The 23,835-nt window shown below is 37.7% G+C and overlaps 1 protein-coding gene across 6 annotated transcripts in view; it reads right to left on the reverse strand.

Annotated features, from left to right (window-relative positions):
* Positions 1 to 23,835, reverse strand: part of LOC127426893 (RNA binding protein fox-1 homolog 3-like) — a 630,672-nt gene that overhangs the window by 294,979 nt on the left and 311,858 nt on the right. For all 6 annotated transcript variants that reach the window (XM_051674011.1, XM_051674009.1, XM_051674014.1 and 3 more), the window contains exon 4: positions 367 to 446. In XM_051674011.1, coding sequence (XP_051529971.1) covers positions 367 to 388 — 22 coding nt within the window. In that variant the 5' untranslated portion in view covers positions 389 to 446. The remainder of the gene's footprint in view (positions 1 to 366; positions 447 to 23,835) is intronic.

Here is a 23,835-nt window from a genome sequence, read left to right on the forward strand (position 1 = left end):
TGTTAAGTAAATATGAAGATGTTAAACATATTTATATATCACTTTTACTATAAACACTATAAAATACCCCAATGAATTCAATGAATTCAATAATCGATGTACCTCAAAAGATTTGAAAACATTTACATATCTCTAAACTTGTTCATATGTAAAAGAGTTCACATATTACATGTTGTCAATACGTTGACATATTTTGTACATTTCAGTGTCTATCAAAATGTACGAAAACATATTTGTGATAGAACCACACTTCACATACGAGTAACACTGAGATCCTGTTGTCTCCACACCTACTCCCCCAAACACTACACTGACACACTCAGCGACTCATAAAGGAGGCCATGACCTCCTCAAACACACACTTACCTGCCCAGCTGGGGGTCTCCATGTACAGCTGTGGCTGAGCAGAGGTGAGGTCTCACTGCAACCACACAGGTGTTTGATTCCTGCGGATGAGAGACAGCGACAACAAGTTTGAGGCATGTGGCTTAGAATTTAAGCCTCAAAATTACAGTGGTATTAAAAATTTCATTTGAATTAAGAACGAAACCCTGTCTACCGTAACAAAGAGGTTGAGCTCCCCATTTACATTTCACATTGCACTGAAATTCCTTGTTTTTCTGAATATGTTTGTGTAGTTGGACTTAAATTGTTTTTGTATGCCCTTGTTATGATAAAGTGCAAGAGGACTGAGGCACAGTAAAGGAACCTGTGGGGTCCAGATAAGCTCAGAACCTCACAAAAACCACCAAATCCTCCACTGGAAACTGCAAGTACGGCAACCGTACTTCATGCTACACTGCTGCTGAAGTGGATCTGCCATAACATATGGAGCACACACACAAACACACAAGCTTCAGTGTTTCAACACTTAGTTATGGAAAACAAAGCAAAAAAAGAGGTTCTTTACACACCTCGGCCTCAAGTGAATGCATAAACATGGCATCGCAAACACATAAGGCATACATTAACCGTAAACCCGCCACGGCACCCTTTCCAGAGGAAATCGAGTCCTGTTAACCCTTTCTGATTAGATACAGCTCAGTCTGATAGGAGGATGAGAAGAATAAATCATTCTGTTTGTCTGACCTGGAGAGGAAGTGGGCCTGATGTCACTGTTAATTTCAAATCGACTGAACTAAGGCAGACCGGGCTGAGTGTATGTGAAAGCAGGTGGCTTGAAATCACATTCTTATTCAGAGAAAAATTTGGGCGATCAAGAAAGCACTTCACCTTGATGAGTAATGAAAGAAATGGACCACGCTGAGAAGAAAACAGGGAAAGATGATAATGTTGCAACTTTTCTTTGGATGCAGAAACATACAGTATAGAACCAAACAAGAGGCCCCAGGGAGCAAATGCAGCACTCGGCACAAAAGACCCTGTTAGAGCATTACACGGCCGTAATGGCCTCTATTGCGGGCTATTTAGATTAAATATGCATAGTGCCCCATCCATATCCACGGGGCTTGATAAAAGTGTTGTTCCTATGTGTCATTTAATTGTTAACATTAATCTGAAATATAGAGCTAATGTGTTTATTGAAAAAAAGCACTCTTTATCACTGCAATTGAATGCCTCTCTGTCTCATTCATCTCATTCGTTCTGAATGCTGAAAGCTGAAAAATGCTGCCATTGCTTCTTATGTTGTCTACTCAGATGACTTCATCAGGTCGATTTGGAAGCAGCACTGCAGAAAGAAGCAAATTAATTTACTAATGACAATTTTTTCCATTGTTTTTCAATTGATAACTCATTTCTACCAAGAAATAAGTGTTGTATTGACTAAATACTTGCATGGTTATTTCCAGATCTCTCTCAGATTTGTTTAAGATCATTAGCTGATTATGGTGCCGTGGAAGTCTGTCTGAAACAAGTAACTGCTGAAAATATCTTTAAAAAATCTTTAAAAACAAGCCTAAGCTGGCTTGCTGGTTTTAGCTAATTTAGGCTGGTCTAGCTGGTCTCCTAGCCTGGCCAAGCTGGACATGGCAAAGTCTTTTTAGCAAGTCAGTCCACTCGGAGGCCATCTTTGGAATGTTCCCGTGCAGCTATTTTTCTGTGTAAACAAGCGGCATACAAGTGCGGTTCCTATCTACTTGAACGGGGAAAGACCGAAATCTCCAAAATGGTTGGTGAAGATTTCGATCAAAGAAAATATTTCAAATCAGCAGTAAAATCTTACAGCACTGGTATCATAAATTGTGCTCCTTTACCTCAGATTACACTAAAAAGCAAAATTTTCTCGGCTTGTATAGCTAATGTGCATAGGCTACACGTTCTCAAGTTGATTAACAGGTGATGTCTGTATATAAAAGGTAACTGGCTCTTACACCTGTAAGGTGGGACTTCCTTTTTACATCTGTTGACCGTTAGGTTTTTCAATTTCTCCCATTCATTTTAATAGAAGTTGCCCGTCTCTGCTAAATAGTCTCTGACTTAGCTGATAAAACCTGGTCTTTAGCCTGGCCAAGCTGGTCTTAGCTGGTAACCTGGTCTAACATCATGGCTAAGCTGGTCTTATCTGATTAAGGCTGGTTTCCCAGCCTGGCCAAGCTGGTCTTAGCAAGTTTAATTTAGTCCCCCAGCCTGTCCAAGCTGGTCTTAATTGGTTTAACCTGGCTATTAGCCTGACCAAGCTGGTCTTAGCTGGTTTAATTATTTGGTCTTTCGGCCTGGCCAAGCTGATCTTAGCTTGTTTAACCTGGTTTCTCAGCCAGGCCAAGCTGGTCTTAGTTGGTTTAATTTAGTCTCTCAGCCTTGCCAAGCTTGTCTTAGCTGGTTTAATCTGGTTTCTTAGCCTGGATAAGATGGTCTTAACTGTTAACAAGTTGGCCAAACTGGTTTCAGTTTATTGAAGTTGGTCTCTAGGCCTAGCCAAGCTGGTCTTAGTTGGTTTAACCTTGTCTCTGAGCTTAGTCCAGCTGATTTTAGCTGATTAAAACTGGTCTTCCAGGCTTATCAGCTGAAAAGAGCCCATAATTCCTCTAAAACCAGCCAACAGACCAGTAGACTGGAAATAACAGCTTCAGAATTAAGGTTTATCACAGCTGAAAGACATAACTTTTACTGGAGATTCTCCATTGGGAGGAGATGTAAACACTCAACATGGCAGAGGAAAGTACGGTTTCTATAGTAAATTACTCTTGTGTTGAGACCGGCAGCTCTCGCTCTCTCGCTCTCTCGCTCTCTCTCTCTCTCTCTAAAACACACATACACTTGTTTCTCCAATAACTTGTAAGAAACAGCCCAAGCAATTGTTAGTTCTTAAGTGATGTTATTGAACAACTGAGGCTTGTGCGCATCTTTTGATCTAGCAATAGCAGATCCTGATCCGTGGCCTAAGAAAGTAGTTCCATGCACAAGTAACATTTTTTGTGACAGTCTATATTTTTTTTCCTTATTTATCTATTTGTTTGTTGAACTGTTGTATAAAAGTAATATCACACTTGCAATCGTGTGCACATTTTCATGTGTATTTTATTTGAAGGTTTGGTTTTCATCATCGATTTATCTTTTGTGAAAAAAGGTTGTGCATATGAGCTGACATCACTTCTGTAACAGCTTTGACGTTTTTTTTTTAAGTCTGTAGTTTTAACTGCACCCAGCAGCTAAACAGTGTTACTGAACTATGTCCAGACAAGCTCAAACATGCGCGCTCCTACGGAACTGGGTAGCGTTGCACCAGCTGTGGATAAAGTCTCACGTAAGTTAGGACGTAAAGTTCACACTAAGGGCTTAGTAACTACTAGTTAGTTTGTAACTAAGTCAGAGCTTAATTTGGTTGCACCACCTGTTCTTAATGCAAGACTTAACTAGTAGGTTGTGAGCTCTCCGTAAAGTAATGCGTAGTCGCATATTATGACGTTTACCTGTATTTATCCAGTAAGCAGCCTTCATATTTGTACACAGAAATGGTAAAAAGCCATGCATTTTAGTTATATCTTGTTAGAGTTGATGTTCAAACCTTGTTTGCTCACGTAACTGTCAGCTGTAATAAATTATATCCCCATTAAAATATGATACGTAATAAAAGTAGATTTGATAAATAGTATATTTGCCCTGTGTAAATAACAATATTATAGGAACTGTATCTAAAATAAATAAGGGGTGATAAATAAATATTAATGCAACAGGCTGGAAAAACAGACATTTATTCATTTTAATATCCTATATATATATTTTGAATGTGTTGAAACTTGACACCCTGAAAACTGCACTGTTAGAACTGTTTCATGCTGAAGAGCTGCTTAAAAGTAAGTTTTTTTTCTCTCTCTCTCTCTCTCTCTCTCTCTCGTAAATGTAAAACGAGTGTAAATGTCAACATCATAATGTATGTCGAAATTATTGATGCCTGTCACGCAAAACATGAGGTCATTGATGTCATAAAATATTATTCTGCTTTTTTATTCCAACCATTACTCCTGGTCGGAGTCTTCCGTAACTATTTAGTTTATACGTAGTCCTACCTAAGTTTAATGGTGCAACACTCAAATATTTAGTAGTGCGTAAATTGTGACTTAGTGCCCATTTACGCCACAACTAGGCTTAGTTGTAACTTACGCACAGCTGGTGCAACCGGCCCCTGGACCACAGATCGCTTGATGACCGCCGATGCTGTTGCACATATCGAGTGTTGTTAAACTCACCACTGAGTTTTGCGCAGAGAGAGCTCGGATGTTTACCGCCACGATTTTACCAAAATCATTTGGATGGTCAGATAAAAGTGATTGCCTGGCCTCATCAAATCACTGACTTACATTAAATAAAGATATTACATTGTACCGGGAGACTCTGAGAACTGGTGGTATGCAAGAAAAAACTGGCGACAAAATTAGACAAAATTAGATAAGTGCAGGTGCTTGTTACCGCTGCATACCGCCCCACTTCAAGCACTGATTATGTTACAGTTTAATAGTAAATGCACATTGTTCTTAACTGGGCAAACAAACACTTTCTACAAACAACTTTTTACTCAAATTATTCTGATAATATAATTTGTAATGAAAACATTTGCATTAAATTATAATTTTAATTGCATTAAAATTAAAAGTTTAAAATATATAAATTTTCACTAGTGAATCCCACTGAATATTTGCTAGAAACCTTTTTTTTTTTTTTCAAAAGAAAAAAAAACAAAAATAAATACTGAATAAAACAAAATGGAGGACACACATAAGTATAACATTGAAACCTTTTACAGTGTTGGCCATGTGGTGTTTTGATCTCAAGTTGTATGATATTTTATCTATACTGATGTTGCTTTGGATGTGACTGATTCCAGATTCAATCCTATTTCGGGTAGCTTTTTAATAAACTAAGCAAACTCGCTACTGCATATCTGTGGATCTAAGAAACGGGTGAGCAGTTTATTATTTCCATATTATGCAATTTCTATGAAAAGGAGATCGAACCACGGTGCGAGACAGAAGCTGAATGCGCATCTGTATGCGGGGGCACATTGTCTTGTGCCGCTCTCGTATATGCTGCTTCTACCAGCGTCCCCATCTGACAAGAGTGAAGCACAATGAATTTGACATATTTTTGAACAAGTGCACTCGCTTAATAGAGACAGAATGTGTCAAATAGATCAAACAAAAACCGCAAATGGAATTGATTGACAAACAAGCAATTTTTTCTTTCTTTTTGGAATCGAAGGTGCCAGAACGCCGTTCCAGACCGTACCGGCCCAATTTAACCCCTGGCTGTATGGCCCTAAATCAGCACGGCTGTGATATTACCAGTGTCAGAATCACAGCCGTGCTGATATAGGGCCATACAGCACTCTAGCTTCAGTGATAATGCTATAATACACAGTAAATAATTTATAATAACAATTTTATTTATTTTTTCAGCAGGGTTTTCCTTAGGTGAAAGCTTAATACAAAAATGCTGCCTGTGAAGTCATTGACTAACTAAGAAATAAGGTACTTGCCTTCGGTTTTGGACAGAGTCTCTATCAAATCATACCAAAGTGTGCTTCTGTACCCCTTCATTTTCCATTTACCTTTGCTTGACTCTCTTCTGATCCTTCCCTTCTCTTTTTCTCTTTTAAAAAATGACATTCAACCTTTCTTTCCTCACATCTCATCCCCATTCTCTCTCTTTCTCTCTCTCTCTCACTGCATGTTGGTGTCTGTATCTCTGAGATAGGCAGTAGTTCTCTGTGGGGAAGTGTCTAATTCCATTCCGAGTGTTTCCCTCTGTGGTCAAGAGTAGAAGTGAAAACAAGAGACACAGGAAGTCCTCAGGGAAATCCAGTTCACTACCGACACAGTGAGAATTCATTTCTGAGGTATTTCGCTTCACTTGCCTGAAAACAGGATCACGGGGTGGCAGTGAAAAACAGAGGTCTCTGTATGTCAACAAAACCCTGAGAGCATTTGTGTCCATCCACCAAACTCAGCAAGCATGCATACAAACATTCACAGCTTATTCAGTCTTATTCACAGCTATGATATGTTTTTATTTTATTTTAATTTTTTATCTCTTTTACTTGAAATTCTAAATAAATTGTGCTTGCAGCCAAATTGATAAAAGTGAAATATTAAAACAAAAGACAGATGATCATCAGTTTAAAAGGACAGTTCACCCAAAATGAAAATTATCTTATAATTTACTCACCCTAATGTTGTTTGTTACCCAATCAATATAATCATTGCCAAAAAGGGTTAATTTGAAGTGAAATGGGTGTGGTTCTCCTTACACCCTGTAGAGTGTGCGCTTTCGCATCTTAATTGTTCGGAGATTTTATGAGCTGCCACGTGAAGTTGCTGCTCATAGAATCAAAGCAAAAAGGTTATTTTCATTGATATTTCGCTAAATATTGTTTTATTTTTATGAAATCCATCTAATTTACAGTGTGTTCTTAAGTTTCCCAGATGTAATCCATCAAAGGAGCCTTGTATTTTCTTTATTTTCTATCATTTTTACGAGCTATGGTGTGTTTTAAGTTCATCAATACAATTCATGATTTAAAAGGATAGTTCACCCAAAATTGAAAATTCTCATCATTTTCTCACCCTTTTGCCATCCCAGATGTGTATGACTTTCTTTCTTCTGCATAACACAAACAAAGATTTTCAAAAGAATGTCTCAGCTCTGTAGGTCCTTACAATACAAGTGAATGGTGATCAGACCTTTGTAGCTCCAAAAATCACATAAAGCAAACATAAAAGGAATCCATAAGACTCCAGTGGTTAAATCTTCAGAAGCGATATGATAGGTATGGGTGAGTAACAGAACAATATTTAAGTATATTTTTTTTTTACTCTAAATCTCCACTTTTACTTTCACTTTCAGATGTGAAAGTGAAACTAAACAGGCACCATATTTGATTTTCAAATGTAAAAGTGAAAGTGGAGATTTAGGGTAAAAAAAGGACTTCAATTTGTAATATGGATTACTTTTATGTTTCCTTTATGTGATTTTGGAACTATAAATGTCTGATCACCATTCACTTGCATTCTATGGACCTACAGAGCTGAGATATTCTTCAAATTCTTTGTGTTCAGCAGAAGAAAGAAAAAGAAAGTCATAAACATCTGGGATGGCATGAATGTGAGTGAATGATGGGAGAATTTTCTTTTTTGTACTATATACATCCTTTACAAAACTGCTTTAAAACCAGTCAGTGCGATCATAATGATGTCCATATGTGATCCTTTCTTGAAATGTGTGCTGCAAGTGCCATTTTGTATGTGAATCAAAATGCATAATTGATTTGGTTAATTATGTTTTTTTTTATTTCATTTTTTGTTTTTTTAATCAAACTAAATATCATAACTTTCACATGTTAAAATACTTTATTCATGAATATTATCAAGTAAAATAATATATTGTTCAAATTAATTGATTTAATTCAGAGTTTCATGTTAAATCTTTATCATATATTTTGTCATGAACGTCATTCATGATATCAAACCATATTCATCCAAATCGATGGAAGATAATTAAAGAAAAAGAGGTCTCTTGTTAAGATTGTATGAAAAAAAAAAACATGTTTTTATTGAGTGTTTGATACTGATTACAAAACTGTGTACAGTATGTGCAGATGTGTTTTTTTCTTCTCCTATGGTCTCTCCTTCCACGTGGTTAATTGAATTCAAGATGGTGAGCCTGTCCCAGTGATTCTGTGATGATTGTTCCAAGGCTGTCCAGCCTGAAGATCTACTGTTCTTCTGTGGAGAAACTATTTTCACTGTTTCAACCCCAACAGAATCAGATAAGCCCTCTAAAACATACACTACCTGGGTAGCAGGACAATTACTTTTTCCAATTTATTTTTGGCCCATTATATTTCTGTTTCAACCAAGAAAAGCTTGAGTTCATTTGTCTTTTTTAATAAATTGTCAATTTGTATTTGCACTGAATTGTGTTGTGGATCACATCACTGCCTCTTAGAGCCTAGGTCTTTGATGTGAGTGAAGTCTACTCTAAATATGAGTAGAAGAACTCCATATTCATTTAGGAAATTGAGTATGTAGCACTATTTGTATTGTGTTCTCCTTTGGATAAATTGATTGTGTTTGTGTTGTTATCATTCGTAAGTGACTTTTGGATTAAAGTGTCTGCTAAATGAATAAATGTAAATGTTCCAAACATGTACAACTTACTTTCTTCTGTGGAACACAAAATGAGAAGTTTAGCACAATGTCCAAGCTGCTGTTTTCCATACAATGAAAGTGGATGGGGACCAGAGACAGTCTTAGTACGGAGAACAGCAACTTGGGCATACTAGACAGCTCCTTTTATGTTCAAAGCAAGCAGGAAAGAAATTAACATAGGTTTGGAAAGGTATGAAAGTGAAAAAGAAATGACAGAATTTTCATTTTTGGGTGAACTATTCCTTCGATTAATTTACATGTAGACACCAGATGATTCTTTAGGTGTGTTATGCATTCATTTTTGTTGATATGTAAGTGCATAAGTGTGTGAGTATCCATTGCACACTGACACTCAACCTTTAGAGCAGGTATTGATGGATTGCAATAGATCTCACGCAATTACACAGACACACACCAACACACGCACACACATGAACAAAGCATGTGTATTGATTACATCCCTACAGAGCTCATATCTCATAGCTCCCTGTCTGCCTCCCACACTGTCTCTCTCTCTGTCTGTAATAAATTACCATGCACTGGCTCCAGTATCTTTAGGAACAAGGCCAACATAATTTGTTATTTCATCATAAGTAATTAAAAGCTGTTTCTTTTCCTGTTGTGTCGGAGCTGATTAATTATTTGGACAGTAAAAAGGCATAAATAACAAAGAACTGAAGTGTGCCACAAAAAAAAAAAAAAAAAAAAACACCAACACAACAATAAAACAACCATCACTCACAAGCAAAAAGAAAATAGCAACTCACTAAAGTCTATTTGCCCAGCAATTTGCTTTAAAACACAGCAGGGGCATAGAATCCAGGAGGGAATGGGGGCAGGCAACCCCCCGCAAGTACAACCCCCCACAATATTTATACCATGATCAATGGAAACATGTAAATGCCCTTCAAAAAAACCAAATCAAGCCAAATCTATGCCCTTGGTACACAGCAATAAATACATTAAATACATATCCATGCAGCACACATAACGGATCATTCTTTTTATAGAAAAATTCTGTTACGTCAGGGACTATACCAAGCAATCATAACTGTATATAAAATAATAATAATAATAATAATAATAATACATAATAATAAAATATAAAATACAAATAAAATAAATATAAGATGCAATGAAAGTGAATGGTTACTGAGGTTTATTGTGCCTAACTTCTGTGTTCCACAGAAGAAATAAAGTCATACTGGTTTGAAATATTACGAGGGTGAGTGAATCACAGAATTGACATTTTTTGGGTGAACTATCCCTTTAACTTGTCACTCGCTACTGTATAATTGCTCTCATTTCTACTCATTTCTATATTTTCTTCACCTGTACTTAATTCAAAGGTGTCATAAAATGCAATGAACTCATCACTGCAGGTTGTAACTTTGTCATATGTCAGTATCACAAAAGCTATATATAAAAAAGCTAAATAAGAGATTTTAGATTTTGGATTCTGTGTGACACTGAAAGGGTGACATACTATACTTCTTGTGACCACAAATTGCCATTAGAATACTCAAAACTGCCAATAACGTCACAAAACAAAATGTGATAAAAAAGCAACTAAAGCAATGGCTTAAAATACTGTAATGTTTTGGCAGAGAGCGAACCATTCTAAATAAAAGCAGACAGTGAAATAAATAAATGAAATAAGATGAAATACAAAACAAAACAGAGAAATAAAAGTCCTTCAGCCAAAAGAGCTTTATGTTCCATTAGAGAGGCAACTCCGTGTCAGAGACTGAGGCTGAATTGATTTAGCAATACATGTTTTAAAGATCAGAAGACAGTATAATGCTTTCCATCAGTTCCTTGTGTGTGGAAAAAAGTGAAGGATAAATGTGAAGGATAAAAGTGTTTGGGGGGGGGGGGCGCCTCTATATCTTTTCAGAAGAGGATGAGAACAGGTTGTAAGGGGGAGAAAGAAAGACAAATGGCCAGGGCAGTGGCACAGCATAAAAGAACAATTTAACTTTGTAATTCTGTGCCTGAATCCTTTTGGATTCGACTTGGCTTTGTGAAGCAGATTAGTTGAGCAGCTTATACAGGCTTTGGTAAATAGAGTTGTAACTCCATTCATCCCCCATTCAGAGAGTAAATATCCCCTTTCACACACACTGGAGCACAGTGGCACACACACTGACCTGGAAACACTTCTCAATTACAGACAGGCTGGAGCTCATCATCTCTTCCTACAGGGAGCCTGAATAGAGAACTGGGACATAAATATTAAGCCTTGAACAGTCTGCTGTAATTTGATTTTCATACTAGGTCAATATATGAAAGCTGTGAGAGCTAATGGTCCTATTCTGTTTGATAATCCGATGGGGCTGCACCTCATATAGATTTGCCGGGAAATGTATGTGGCATGTATGTTTGCTTTTGCATATGCTTGAGATTGGTGTTAGAGTGTTTGTTTGTAGTCTGAGATTTTGTTAAGGCTTTGGAATTGATGACACAGAATGGATCAAGGGATGTCTCACTCCTTTGATCAATGATGTAACTAGTGTTGGGTTTGGGGACCCGCCATAATAGTTAAGGGACCCCCATGAAAACTAAAATGGTGGGTCCCATCCTGTTTCACTGAATAATAAAACATTTAAAAACAAATAGATATTTAACTAAAATAGAACCAAATGATACCCCGTACCTGTTGTACATCCACTGACATAGAGTTGCAATTTTACTTTATTAAAAAAGGATAAATTAATGTAAACCATTTGGGGATTTGAACCCAGAATGGACAGTATGGGGAGTTTTTTAATCTCCAGACCTTCATGTAAGAGTTCATATTTAATATTAATTGAACATTGCTCATGATTTTTCTAAATGTATAATTTTTCATTTGAAACACTACATTGAAACAAAATGTATACATTTGATTTTGCATGTACAAATAATGTAAAAAGTGTTTTGGGACCCACGTGAGAAAAAAAAAAACATCAAAAGTGTATATATGAATTTATAGCTATATGAATATATAATGAAGAAAAAAATGTGGGGGGAGGGGGTCTCTGCAAAATTCAGATATTGAATGTAACTGAAACATGAGTGATTGCCACCCTTGATGATCTTTATCTCATATAGCTGTAGGTAGGTAGTAAATACCAGCTTCAGCCCTCGCAGACTTGAGAATTTAAGAGCATGGAGCGGACAGCACACCCACCAGAGGCCCTGCTGATCCACATGTTGCAAATGTTAATGAGGATTCCCAAATGCCAGGCCACACTTGGGACTCTGCCTTTAACCAAGCCAGCAGATAAATAATACAATACAATGCTATAACTACACAAGACACATGCAGTGAATGTTGAAGAGGCCTTGGAAACAGAGAAATGGGCTGAAAGTATGTGAGGAGGACACTTGACAGGAGAGCAGGCCCGGACTGACCATCAGGAGTGGCGGGCAAAGTCTCAGTGGCCTGGCGACTGATTTGGCCTGCTGTCCCGCTTATTTGTATTTATTTATTTACTTATTCATAATTATTTTATATAATTAATTATAATTTTATTTATCACACATTTGCAAATATACAGTGAAATTCTTTTTTTTTTTTTTCACATATCCCAGCTAAACTGGAGCCATAGGGTCAAGGGCCTTGCTCAAGGGCCCAACAGTGGCATCTTGGCAGTGCTGGGGCTTAAACAATGAATAAACATGAAAAATGAACAATAGACCTACTTTTACAGCTTCTGTAAACTTCGTTTATGCTAATCGCTACATATACTAATACAGTTTTAACAATATTATATGTATAAATTAACATTAAGATTGAACAAATGCATGTACAAATATGAATTGTTATTTCTTGAACCGTAATTTGGAATGTTATGTTCATGCATCAACGTATACAACCTTAGCGTAAAATTGTTGAATCATAATCCCCAACATCAGCAGTGGTTTTAAAATTTTATATATATAAAAAAAATGAAAAATAATCCAAAATGCAGTTTCATTGCTCCAAAAAATAAATAAAATAAAATAATATATACACTGGCGGCCAAAAGTTTGGAATAATGTACAGATTTAGCTGTTTCGAGAGGAAACTGGTACTTTAATTCACCAAAGTGGCATTCAACTGATCACAAAGTATAGTCAGGACATTACTGATGTAAAAAACAGCACCATCACTATTTGAAAAAAGTAATTTTTGATTAAATCTACACAGGCCCCATTTCCAGCAGCCAACACTCCAACACCTTATGCTTGAGTAATCATGCTAAATTTCTAATTTGGTACTAGAAAATCACTTGCCATTATATCAAACTCAGTTGAAAGCTGTTTGGTTTGTTAAATGAAGTTTAACATTGTCTTTGTGTTTGTTTTTGAGTTGCCACAGTATGCAATAGAATGGCATGTCATAAGGTCAATGTTATGTCAAAAGTGGCAAAAAAGAAACAGCTTTCTCTAGAAACTTGTCAGTCAATCATTGTTTTGAGGAATGAAGGCTATACAATGCTTGAAATTGCCAAAAAAAAAAAAAAAAAAACTGAAGATTTCATACAAAGGTTTTCACTACAGTCTTCAAAGACAAAGGACAACTGGCTCTAACAAGGACAGAAAGAGATGTGGAAGGCCAGATGTACAACTAAACAAGAGGATAAGTACATCAGAGACTCTAGTTTGAGAAATAGACTCACATGTCCTCAGCTGACAGCTTCATTGAATTCTACTCGCTCAACACCAGTTTCATGTACAACAGTAAAGAGAAGACTCAGGGGTGCAGGCCTTATGGGAAGAATTGCAAAAAAAAAAAAAAGCCACTTTTGAAACAGAAGAACAAAAAGAAAAGGTTAGAGTGGGCAAAGAAACAGACACTGGACAACAGATAATTGGAAAAGAGTGTTATGGATCTTAACCCCATTGAGCTTTTGTGGGATCAGCTAGACTGTAAGGTGCATGAGAAGTGCCCGACAAGACAGCCACATCAATGGCAAGTGCTACAGGAAGTGTGGGGTGAAATGTCACTTGAGTATCTGGACAAACTGACAGCAAGAATGCGAAGGATCTACAAAGCTGTCATTGCTGCACATGGATTTTTTGATGAGAACTCTTTTAAGTAGTTTAAGTTCTGATTTTTTTTTTCTAATTCTATTAGTAAGTTTTCACGTTATTAATGTCCTGACTATACATTGTGATCAGTCGAATGCCACTTTGGTGAATAAAAGTACCAATTTCTTTCCATAAGAGCAAAATCTGTACATTATTCCAAACTTTTGGCCTCCAGTGTGTGTGTGTGTGTGTGTATATATAAAGCTGCTAAACTTTCTCAATTCACTCATTATTAGCAGGTATTACAAAAAGTTAATGTTGGACCATGCTTGACAGTTAATGACACGCACTGATTAGCCATTGCTATTCAAAACCTCCTCATTTTAGAAAGCCGAAGTCTTCAAATTAACCTTCTTAAAATGAACATGAAACACGATTTGCAGCTGCACATCACCAACTGCCCTTGTAACTACAGCGTCGCTGTAGCTTTGCTTGGTTTAGTTATTGCATTTGTTGGATGAAAAAATTTAATATAGAACTAATAGACATCTCCATTAAGACCCTACAATTGTCACTCCACCACAACATGCACCCAATTTATGTTGAACAAATAGGACTCTGGGAAATGGAACACTAGGATGTCTGATGCAAATTGAACATGAGGGACATTGAATATTAAAACAGGCAAATAATCCTATTGACTTAGAGTGGGGGGAGAGAGATGGAAATTTTAATGAAATACGGCCCACCATAAAGGGTGCAAATAAAGGACCAAAACAAAATCAACAACAAGTGAATAATTACCAACAACATCTTGGTTTATTTCCAGTTTGAGTTGATTTACTAAAACATAAATATACAATAAAAAGTAACAAGGGTGTAAAGCATGTTGTTAAAATGTATCATTTCAATCAAGGAGAGGGAGGCGCCAGGCAGGATGCTGGATGAGCCTCCCATCATGAAACGCTGTTGGTTTACCATCAACGGCTTTTTTCAGAATTAGGAAAACAAAATGTGCAAGCTTTATAGAGGCAGGTGAAATCCAGATTTTATGATAATTAATCCGAAGCTGTGTGGATTTAGTGAGTTGTTAAAGTAGAAATCGAGCAATAGTTGGAGGTAGTAAGACTGTCATCCTGTTTTCATTGGAATCCCTCAGTATATCACTGTATTACGGAACAGCCGTAATTATCTTGCCATAGCAAACGTGCACACTCTTCCTGAACACGTGTGTGACTGAACTTGAGTAAGTGACTTCAGCATCATTAGTGGAGAAATGTCATTCATGAATGGTTGAATGGCTTAATTCCAGCTAGACTGATTTTTAATTAGCTCGTCTAGGACTTTGATGTGTAAAGCCATAAAACTTCTTTATTTTTTATTCTTTGTGTGCTTTACCTTGGAAACCCACAACACATTCTGGACTAATCCATGTGACCACTTTCAAGCTGAACAATTTTAGTTTGACCAACTACACTAAAAAAACTAGAAACAGACAAACAAGCATACAGAAACAACAATCCATTAAAAAATGTAATATTATTTTTCAGATTCAGATTTCAGTAGTTCAATAGATGGCGTCCATATACAAACAGTAGGCGTAATTTGCTAATCGTGTGTGCTATGACCTGGATGTTCAGCAAGCTGCAGCCAAGTGTACTTGTAGAGAGTAGAGACTGAACGGCAGCCAGAGAAAATAATATTTTTGAGATTTCAATATATGCAATATTTTATTTTTATGTTTTATCTGTATGCATAGTATGTATAGTCTTATAGTGCATTGGCCATGTACATTTAAGTTTCTCTTGCCAGTAAAGTTTGATATGAATTGAATCTTCCCATTTGATCCTATTATAAAAAATAAAAAAATAAAAATAAAAAAATAAAAATAAAAAAAAAAACATTTTTCTCTGGTCCCCCGTGGTCTCTCGCCCCTTCTGGTCCCCTGGTTTCCCTGCCTGAAAGTCCATGTCCGGCCCTGCCCCAAAGTCCAGGTTCGCCATTGTCCTAAGGTGCCAACCCCACCCCCCAGCTTCCTATTGAACTTTAGTATTTTTGTTTGTTTGGGTGTCGGGAGCTGCCCATTGTGGGGACTATGTCACGTTTATGTGTTTTGTTCATGTCTTACTTCGAAGTTTCATTGTTTATTTCCTGTTTCATTGCCATGTCATGTGATCTCCTTCATGTGATCCTCTCTTGTTCCATGTGTTTTGTTCTCTTTGGTTTGTTCATGAGACTTGTTAATTGTTATCAGTTCTGTTATGTCATTGGTTCATGTGGTTATTGTCTTGTTATCTTGTTATTAGTTCAGTCTTGTGATTTGGTTGTCTTGTTTACTTGTTATCCATGTCTGTATTTAAGCCCTCATGTTTGCCTTTGTCATGTATTGATCTTGTAATGTGGTAGTCAAGTCAAGTCTCCGGTTTTTGTTTTTACTTAGATTTCACGTTTGTTTGGATTCACATCAGGTAAATAAAACTGAACTTGCGTTCTACACATCGTGTTCATCTGTTCCTGTCGTCTTGCTCCCGGTTGCCTGCTACACGTTACAAAATTACACCATTGGAGTCAGTAAGTTGAAATACAGATCTCCAGATATGCTATTGCTACACGATTCATATTTGCATTAAACACACTACAAATAAGCCGTAACTGGAACTGAAATGGCTTGGTTCATTTTCTAATGCAATGCAATTGAATGTTTGTGTCATAGAAAGCCAATACATGGTTTTGTTCCACAAATGCTGGAACCACATACTGTAAAATGTGCTATTATGACAGATATATTGGCCATTCTATATAAGAAAGGCATGGTCAAATCACAGAGCAAGACAGACTGTACATAGCACACCATATGTACAGTAGGCAATTCCATAAAAGGAATACTGCACTCCATTGGATAAAGGATGATTGAAGTGAAGCTAAATATGACAGGCATCTCTTGCATGTGTAGCCCCGACTAGACAAATGAAACTGAAGTTCCCATGAGGGAATTGTGTGTGTAATTCAGTGCATTAATGTGTGTGTCAAACGGACAAGAAAGATGCATGAAGCGTGCATCCATCCTCAGAGGTGAACTCTATTTCACGGGTTAGTGAGAGACGTGTGGTGTAGTCTGGGAGGTGGGTGTTCTGCCTCCACTTTACTAAAGCATTCCTGTTCTCAGTCCATTTAGGAACAGTGTTTGCTGTTCCATATCATAGGTTTGAGCCCTCTTGTTGCACACCTCTGTTTTGCCCCTTAAATATAAACTCGGACACATACAAACAATTACACACATTAAGAGTGTGGATAATGTTAAACTGGATTACCTGGTACAATTTACACATTAAATACCCAATGAAATGATTTGAGGAGTGACGTTGTCTCTGTGTTGATGCATTTCCTATCATAACAGGAGCTTGTGCAGGACATATGGAAAGGCTTGTCTCCCTTTTTTGTTTAGCCAATAGGATTTACACAGTCATAAACCATGGGGTTATTGGGGGAGGGGAATTTTATTTTCATTCTAGAGAGCATTTGATTGGACAATCTATGTAGTGTAGCCACTAAAATGTTTTCTCCATTTTCCCAGATGAGAAAGACTAAAAGTGAATTTTGTCAACATTTAGAAGTACACTAGCATATACAGTGTGTGTGTGTGTCACTGAGATAAAAAAAAATTTCCCATTCTGATGGTTGATGTGAACATTAACTGAAGCTGCTGACCCTTATCTGCATGATTAGATAATCGCATGGATGATTGCTGGTGCCAGCTGGACTGGTTTAAGTACTTCTGTAACTGCTGATCTCCTGGGATTTTCACACAATAGTCTGTAGAATTTACTCCAAATGGTGCCAAAAACAAAAACATCCTGTGAGAGGCAGTTCTGTGGATGGAAACGCCTTATTGATGAGAGAGGTCAAAAGAGAATGGCCAGAATGACAAAGTCTACGGTAACTCAGATAACTGCTATGTACAATTGTGGTGCGAAGAACAGCATCTCAGAATGATATTCTGAGATGCGGGTTGGCACTGTTTTGGCAGCAAGAGGGGGACCTACACAATATTAAGCAGGTGGTTTTAATGTTGTGGCTGATCGGTGTGTGTATGTGTGTATATAATATATATAATATGCTTAAAACAAACACGAACTAAAAGACACAAAATTTTAAAGTTTGATTATGTGGCAGGGTAGGTTAAACCCTCCCTGAATTAGTGGCTTGTTGATGTTGTCATGACGATAACTAGTCACAGCCTATCAGCAGTCACTGCTTGCCTATTTAAGTGTCACTGCATGCCACCTGGAAATGTTTCACTGTTAGCCTCATGGCTGCGTCTTTGTTTCCTTCCAGGAAATGGATGTGGACATTGGAGAGGTATGAGCTTTTTGACGTTTAAGTTATGGACTTGTTTTAATGCAGTGATTAATGCATCTTCACCTATTGTAGTGGACTTAAAGACATTTTCCAGTATCTGTAATTGTGGGTTGCTCTGACAGCTCCTTCCCAGCTGTAAAGCATAATGTAGACCACTACACTGGATTTGTTTGTGCTGTGTCAACCCCCCACCCCCCAACCCCCCCCGAGGAGATGGCATATACTATTGGTATGTATAACCTAGCATTCTTGGGCTTTGGGCGTGGGTAGATTTAGGAGTAGTAATGCTGTGTTTGTTTTAGGTGGGCTGGCTGGCATGCTGTAAGGGCCCATGGCTAAAAAGCTACTGGAATTTACATTTGCGTTTCTCCTGGGACAACACTGCTGTTTTGTTTCTTTTTTTTTTTTTTTTTTTAATTACTTGTTCTGTTTTGTTTTGGATATTTCCTTTGTGTTTGTTGCACATTGTAGTGCCATTTTGAGCAGTTTTGCTTCGGAAACACTTTGGCCTAGAATTTTGTCTGGCCTCTGATTTAATGGCCTTTGCTGCATGAACCCTGTGGCAGCAAAGGAGGGTAACAAGGCATGGGTCTCTTTGTAGAGTATTTACCCATGTTCTTTTCAGCTGAACGGTTTTCTTTTGAAATATTTCTGATGTTTAAGAGTTTTTTTTAATTAAACTATGTTCTGATGGGTCCCTGGCCTGTTTTAACTGTTTCAGTGAGGTTATGCCAATGCTATAGAGTGATGTGATTTAGATTATTAAATTGTTAACCTGGTTGTGTTTGTTGCAGGATCTGGGTGCCAAAGGCAGGGAGGTTGGCTTTCTTTACGGTGGTGGTGGTGTTTTTCACTGATATCTAGTCTTAGTGTGTGTGTGCGTGCACACATGTGAATGCAGTGATCCTCTATTCTAGAACTGATACTGATCCTTGCAGTCTGCCCCTGCTGGTAAGCCCCAGTTCTTGCAGCTATGTCTAATCATATATTTTATATATTATATCATATAACTCCAGTTGTGTGTGTGTGTCCTGCTATTTGCACCAACTCCTGGTTAAGGCCAGATCTCATTTTAAGATTAAGTGTTTTATTCTAATTTTATTTAATAAAAAGCTTATTTTTGTACTTGTACCAATGTCTCTGGCCTTTCATTAGTGAAGCAAACCTGTGTGACCTTATTAATTGACATCTTGTGTTTCATACTCCCTGGGTGGAATTCCCAGGGTGGCATAGTCGGGTACAGTTTTTTTTTTTTTTTTTTTTTTCAGTCTTGCGCCACTGCTAAAATTACAGTCTTGCTACATCTCAGCTTTTTAGAAGCTAACAGTTGCTAACGCTAACAACATGAGCAAACAGAGCTGTGCTAAACATGGACCCCCTCTCTCACACACGCGCACACAGTCATATATCAGACTTTTATCACTGTTCACGTGTAGGATGACCCCCAAGGAGGAGCTTTTAATATTTAATGTAAAGATTAATCATCCCTCATTATTTTAATTGTTATTCCTTTATCCAACCTGTCAGAGTTATAGATTACACCCTGTAGACCCAACCAGCAGCTCCCTGGTTGGGATTTATGGATATTTTTTGGATCAGTTCGCCTCTAGTCATTTTTCACAATTTTCTGACGAGCCATTAAAATGTCCCAGGTAATTAAACAATGGGTATCAAGTTCAAGTCTCGCCTCTTTATCAGGTAGGAAGCACACTGGGATAAAAACTCCCTTGTTGGTGATGCTGTTTTGGAGTAGTTGCTCAGAGATGTGATTCTTGTTTGATAACTAATAGAGAAGCATGGCATGTAACTCAATTTTTCTGAGGAAGAGCAGTAGAAACAAAATTAACAAACTAAGTGATACCTCTGTGAACTAAAAGTTGCTCTTTAAGAGCTCAGGAAACAATTTAATTCTCAGATATGTCTAATTTAAGGATCAACTTTGTCTTACATGTTTCCCTTAAAATTTCTTAGGAGAATAATAAAAGAGAAAAATATGCCAATTACTGACCTTTGCATAGAGCTATTAAAATGGCTCAGATAATTTGGTCTTAGTTTCTTATTTGAGTTCATATTGGAATTTCTGACTTTTGAGTGCAAATCTGAACAATCTAGAGAAGAAAAGACTAGGTAAAAAGATGGGTATTTTTCTCAGGAGAAATATCTGAGATGTTGAGACTTTGGAGAGCAATTGCTCCCCATTAAATCTCATTGATGTATCAGAGAATGAGAAGCATCAAGTTATAAAATGCATCTCCTTTGTCGAAAAGAAAACCCAGACATATCAGCTGTTCTCTGTGCGGCTGAAAGGACAGCTGTAGGAATCTGGCAGCTGGCCTGCAGTGATTGAGTGGGTACTGATGTAGAGAGAGTTGGAAGTGAAAAATGCCAGCCCTTCGGCCAAGAAAACACATACACACCCACATAGAAGGGGTCAGGCCTTTCGGAACTGTTCATTTCATAGTTCTTCCCCGGCTGAAGCTTTTTGTGGGCAAGGTGGCTGGAGCAAGTTGCCGATTACATAATCCTGTTTTACAGGGGCTCCATCCATCACCCGACTTTCATTTTCATTGGTGCTAAATTGCACGAGTGCTGGGAGTGGAAATGAATTTCAGCAGTCCAGCATATCTGTTTAGTTTGCAGAAAGGAGCACTGTGGAGAATGAACAGTAAGAGAGATGTGTAGAGCCAAGGAGAGAGAGAAAGAGGGAGAGATAGAAAGGAAGGATGAAAGACCCTTACAGATTTCTGTCCGGCAAGGGTCTGATGGTGATGCATGGTTATGGACCATCTGCACTCAGTGGCGATAAATTTATGATTATGTGAGAAAGCTAAAAGGCTGTCCATTTCTATAACATAGTGGCCTCAGTAGAGAGTCTCTCTCATCAGGCCCAGCTGAGAATCAGCAGTAAAACCGGACAAGGCATCTAATATTAAGCAAATTTACATGCCAACAGCAGGTGCCAGTCAATAGGTTGCTGACAGTTGTTCAGGTACTCTGAAGTTGTAGCACTCACTGAGTACACTTACATTTACAAGTAATGTAAAATCACCTACTAACCTGTTATGTTTATAGTTAAATCCAGGTTATATACACTTTGTTGCCATGACCACGCCAAGAACCCTAAAAACCTAACTGTAAAAACAATGATTTAAACAACGTTAAAGCTCAAGTAATACACACGTTTTAACAGAATTATGTAAGAGATTTTATAAATTCTAAGTTTCACATTTCTGCCTTTAAACCTTCCAAAAAAAACAAAAAATCCATAGTAAGTGCCTCACTGTAACCTCGATTTTTGCTTCTTTCTGTGGAAATGAGTGTCCTAAAGTTGTCCGGATGGTCTACTATTTCCAGTAGATTTTGGAAAAGTGGATCCGTGAACACGTTTTTTGGCCAATACTGCCCGCGGTCTCTTGCTTGACGGAAGAGGAGTTTGAGCATTCGCTTCAGAACTACAATTGCCATATGTGAAAAACTACAAACATGGCAGTGAGACAGATGGCGCATCATCGCTTCCATGTTTTTACAACATAAGACAACATTAAACGTTACGTAAGTTTGGTTGAATGCTCTAAAGAGAAAATACTTGTTTTCGCTATAGGAAGAAGATGCTGATCAGTTCATTAAATTGCAAACGATCAAGCGGCTCCTGCCACTGAAGTTAGATTTGTTTCTGTCAAAAAGAGGTTCATAAATGAGAACACTAGTGTGCAATTTATCAAGGTTATAACTCTGAAACTGAGTATATCCACAGACTGTGTTGATGATCTCCTCGATAACTTTAACTCAAAAGTAAAAAATGCTATTGATGGCATAGCTCCTTTAAAGGTCCGGACGATCACTGGCAGGCGTAAAGCACCTTGGAGAAACACAACAGCAGTGAAAAACATGAAAAGAAAATGCAGGAAAGCAGAATGAATGTGGCAGAAAACACAAAACACAACTTGAAGACCATAATAATATCTACAAAGACAGCCTTCATGCTTTCAATTTGGAATTAGGCACAGCTAGGCAGACCTTCTTCTCAAATATTATTAAGAGCAATATAAACAACACCCGCACTCTCTTTGTTACTGTAGACAGACTAACAAACCCTCCAACGCAGGTTGCCTGTGAAACAAGTTTGCATCTTTTTTCATGAAGAAGATCAATGATATTAGAATGGCGATCAGCTCATCCTCATGTTGCACTGAGGTCAGACAGCACCCACCACAAAAACTTCAGAAATTAGTCACCATGTCCAATTTTGAGGAAATTGATGGCAAAACCCTGGAAGAAATAGTACAGAATCTTAAGTCTTCAACCTGCTGTCTTGACACACTCCTCGCAAAACTTTTCAAAAATGTGTTTAACTGTGTGCAAAAAGATCAGTTAGAAATAGTAAATGCGTCACTCTTTTCAGGCACATTTCCGAAGTCCCTGAAATCTGCAGTTGTCAAGCCCCTTCTTAATAAGAACAATCTAGATAACTCAATATTGAACAACTACAGACCAATTTCAAATCTTCCTCTCATAGGCAGAATCATTGAAAAGTTTGCCTTCAATCAGCGGAACAAATTCTTACTCTCGAACGGCTACTTGGACAATTTACAGTCTGGTTTCCGACCGCATCATAGCACAGAAACGACGCTCATAAAGATCCTAAATGATATTCGGCCAAATACTGATTCAGGGCGAAATATCAGTGTTGGTATTATTAGATCTCAGTGCTGCTTTTGACACTGTTGACCACAACATTCTCCTAGACAGATTGGAAAACTGGATAGGGCTCTCTGGGACAGTCCTCAGGTGGTTCAGGTCATATCTAGAAGGTTGGAGTCCCACAAGGCTCAATTCATGCACCACTCCTGTTCAACCTATATATGCTCCCACTAGGTCAAATTCTGAAAAAGAAACAAATTGCATACCATTGCTATGCAGACGATACCCAAATCGATCTAGCCCTATCGCCAAATGACTACAGCCCCATAGACTTTCTGTGCCAGTGCACTGATGAAATTATCAGTTGGATGTGCCAAAGCTTCCTTCAGTTAAACAATGACAAGACAGAGGTCATTGTATTTGTTAACAAAGGCGAAATTCCAAAGGTGAATACATAACTTGACTCCAAGGGCCTAAAGACAAAAAATAAAGTAAGAAATCTTGGTGTCATTTTGGAGTCAGACCTTAGTTTCAGTAGTCACATCAAAGCAATAACTAAATCAGCCTACTGTCTAGGTATGGGCATTTTGGTCATTTTGTCTACTTGAGTACTCGGATTAATTACTCAAGTACTTGTTGATTACTCGAGGGGCGATTACATGTTCATAACTGTATATATGATAACATGTCTGACAAACGTCTATGGCTGCTGCATTGTGTCTTGTTCCAGTGTATCATCTATTCATTATTATAGGCTGTTATAAAATATGTTACAAAATGTACAAAAGATTCAAAATTTAATGCATCATATTTTATCATTATGTGAAGATTCGCTGTCCAACGCTGAAAGAATGTGCCCAACGCATGTCTGTCTGTTCTTCCTTCAGGTTACCGTAGTAATCTTAGTAAGCACGCACCAGTTTTTTTAGTGACTGTCTGAACCATCTATTTTCAAATAACAGGAGACGCCATAACCATTACATTTTTAATATGCGTGTTAAATTGAAGTTCAGTTTGAAGACGCTGCATTGTGTTCCATTTAGCTGCGCTCTGTCTAGCTGTTAGAAACACTCGCCTGCTGTATATGCATTGCTTTAGAGCGTTAAGTCCACTGCGACACGCCTGGTGTGTGTGTCCCCAAATGCTCGCTCTTGTGAGGAAAGCCGCGATGCTCTGTATTGTTGTTGCTGTGATTCATGTAGCATTCCATTCAACTCGGAGAGTCTGAATT

This window comes from Myxocyprinus asiaticus, chromosome 36 (assembly GCF_019703515.2).
Source record: "Myxocyprinus asiaticus isolate MX2 ecotype Aquarium Trade chromosome 36, UBuf_Myxa_2, whole genome shotgun sequence".
In the NCBI taxonomy this organism is placed as follows: Eukaryota; Metazoa; Chordata; class Actinopteri; order Cypriniformes; family Catostomidae; genus Myxocyprinus; species Myxocyprinus asiaticus.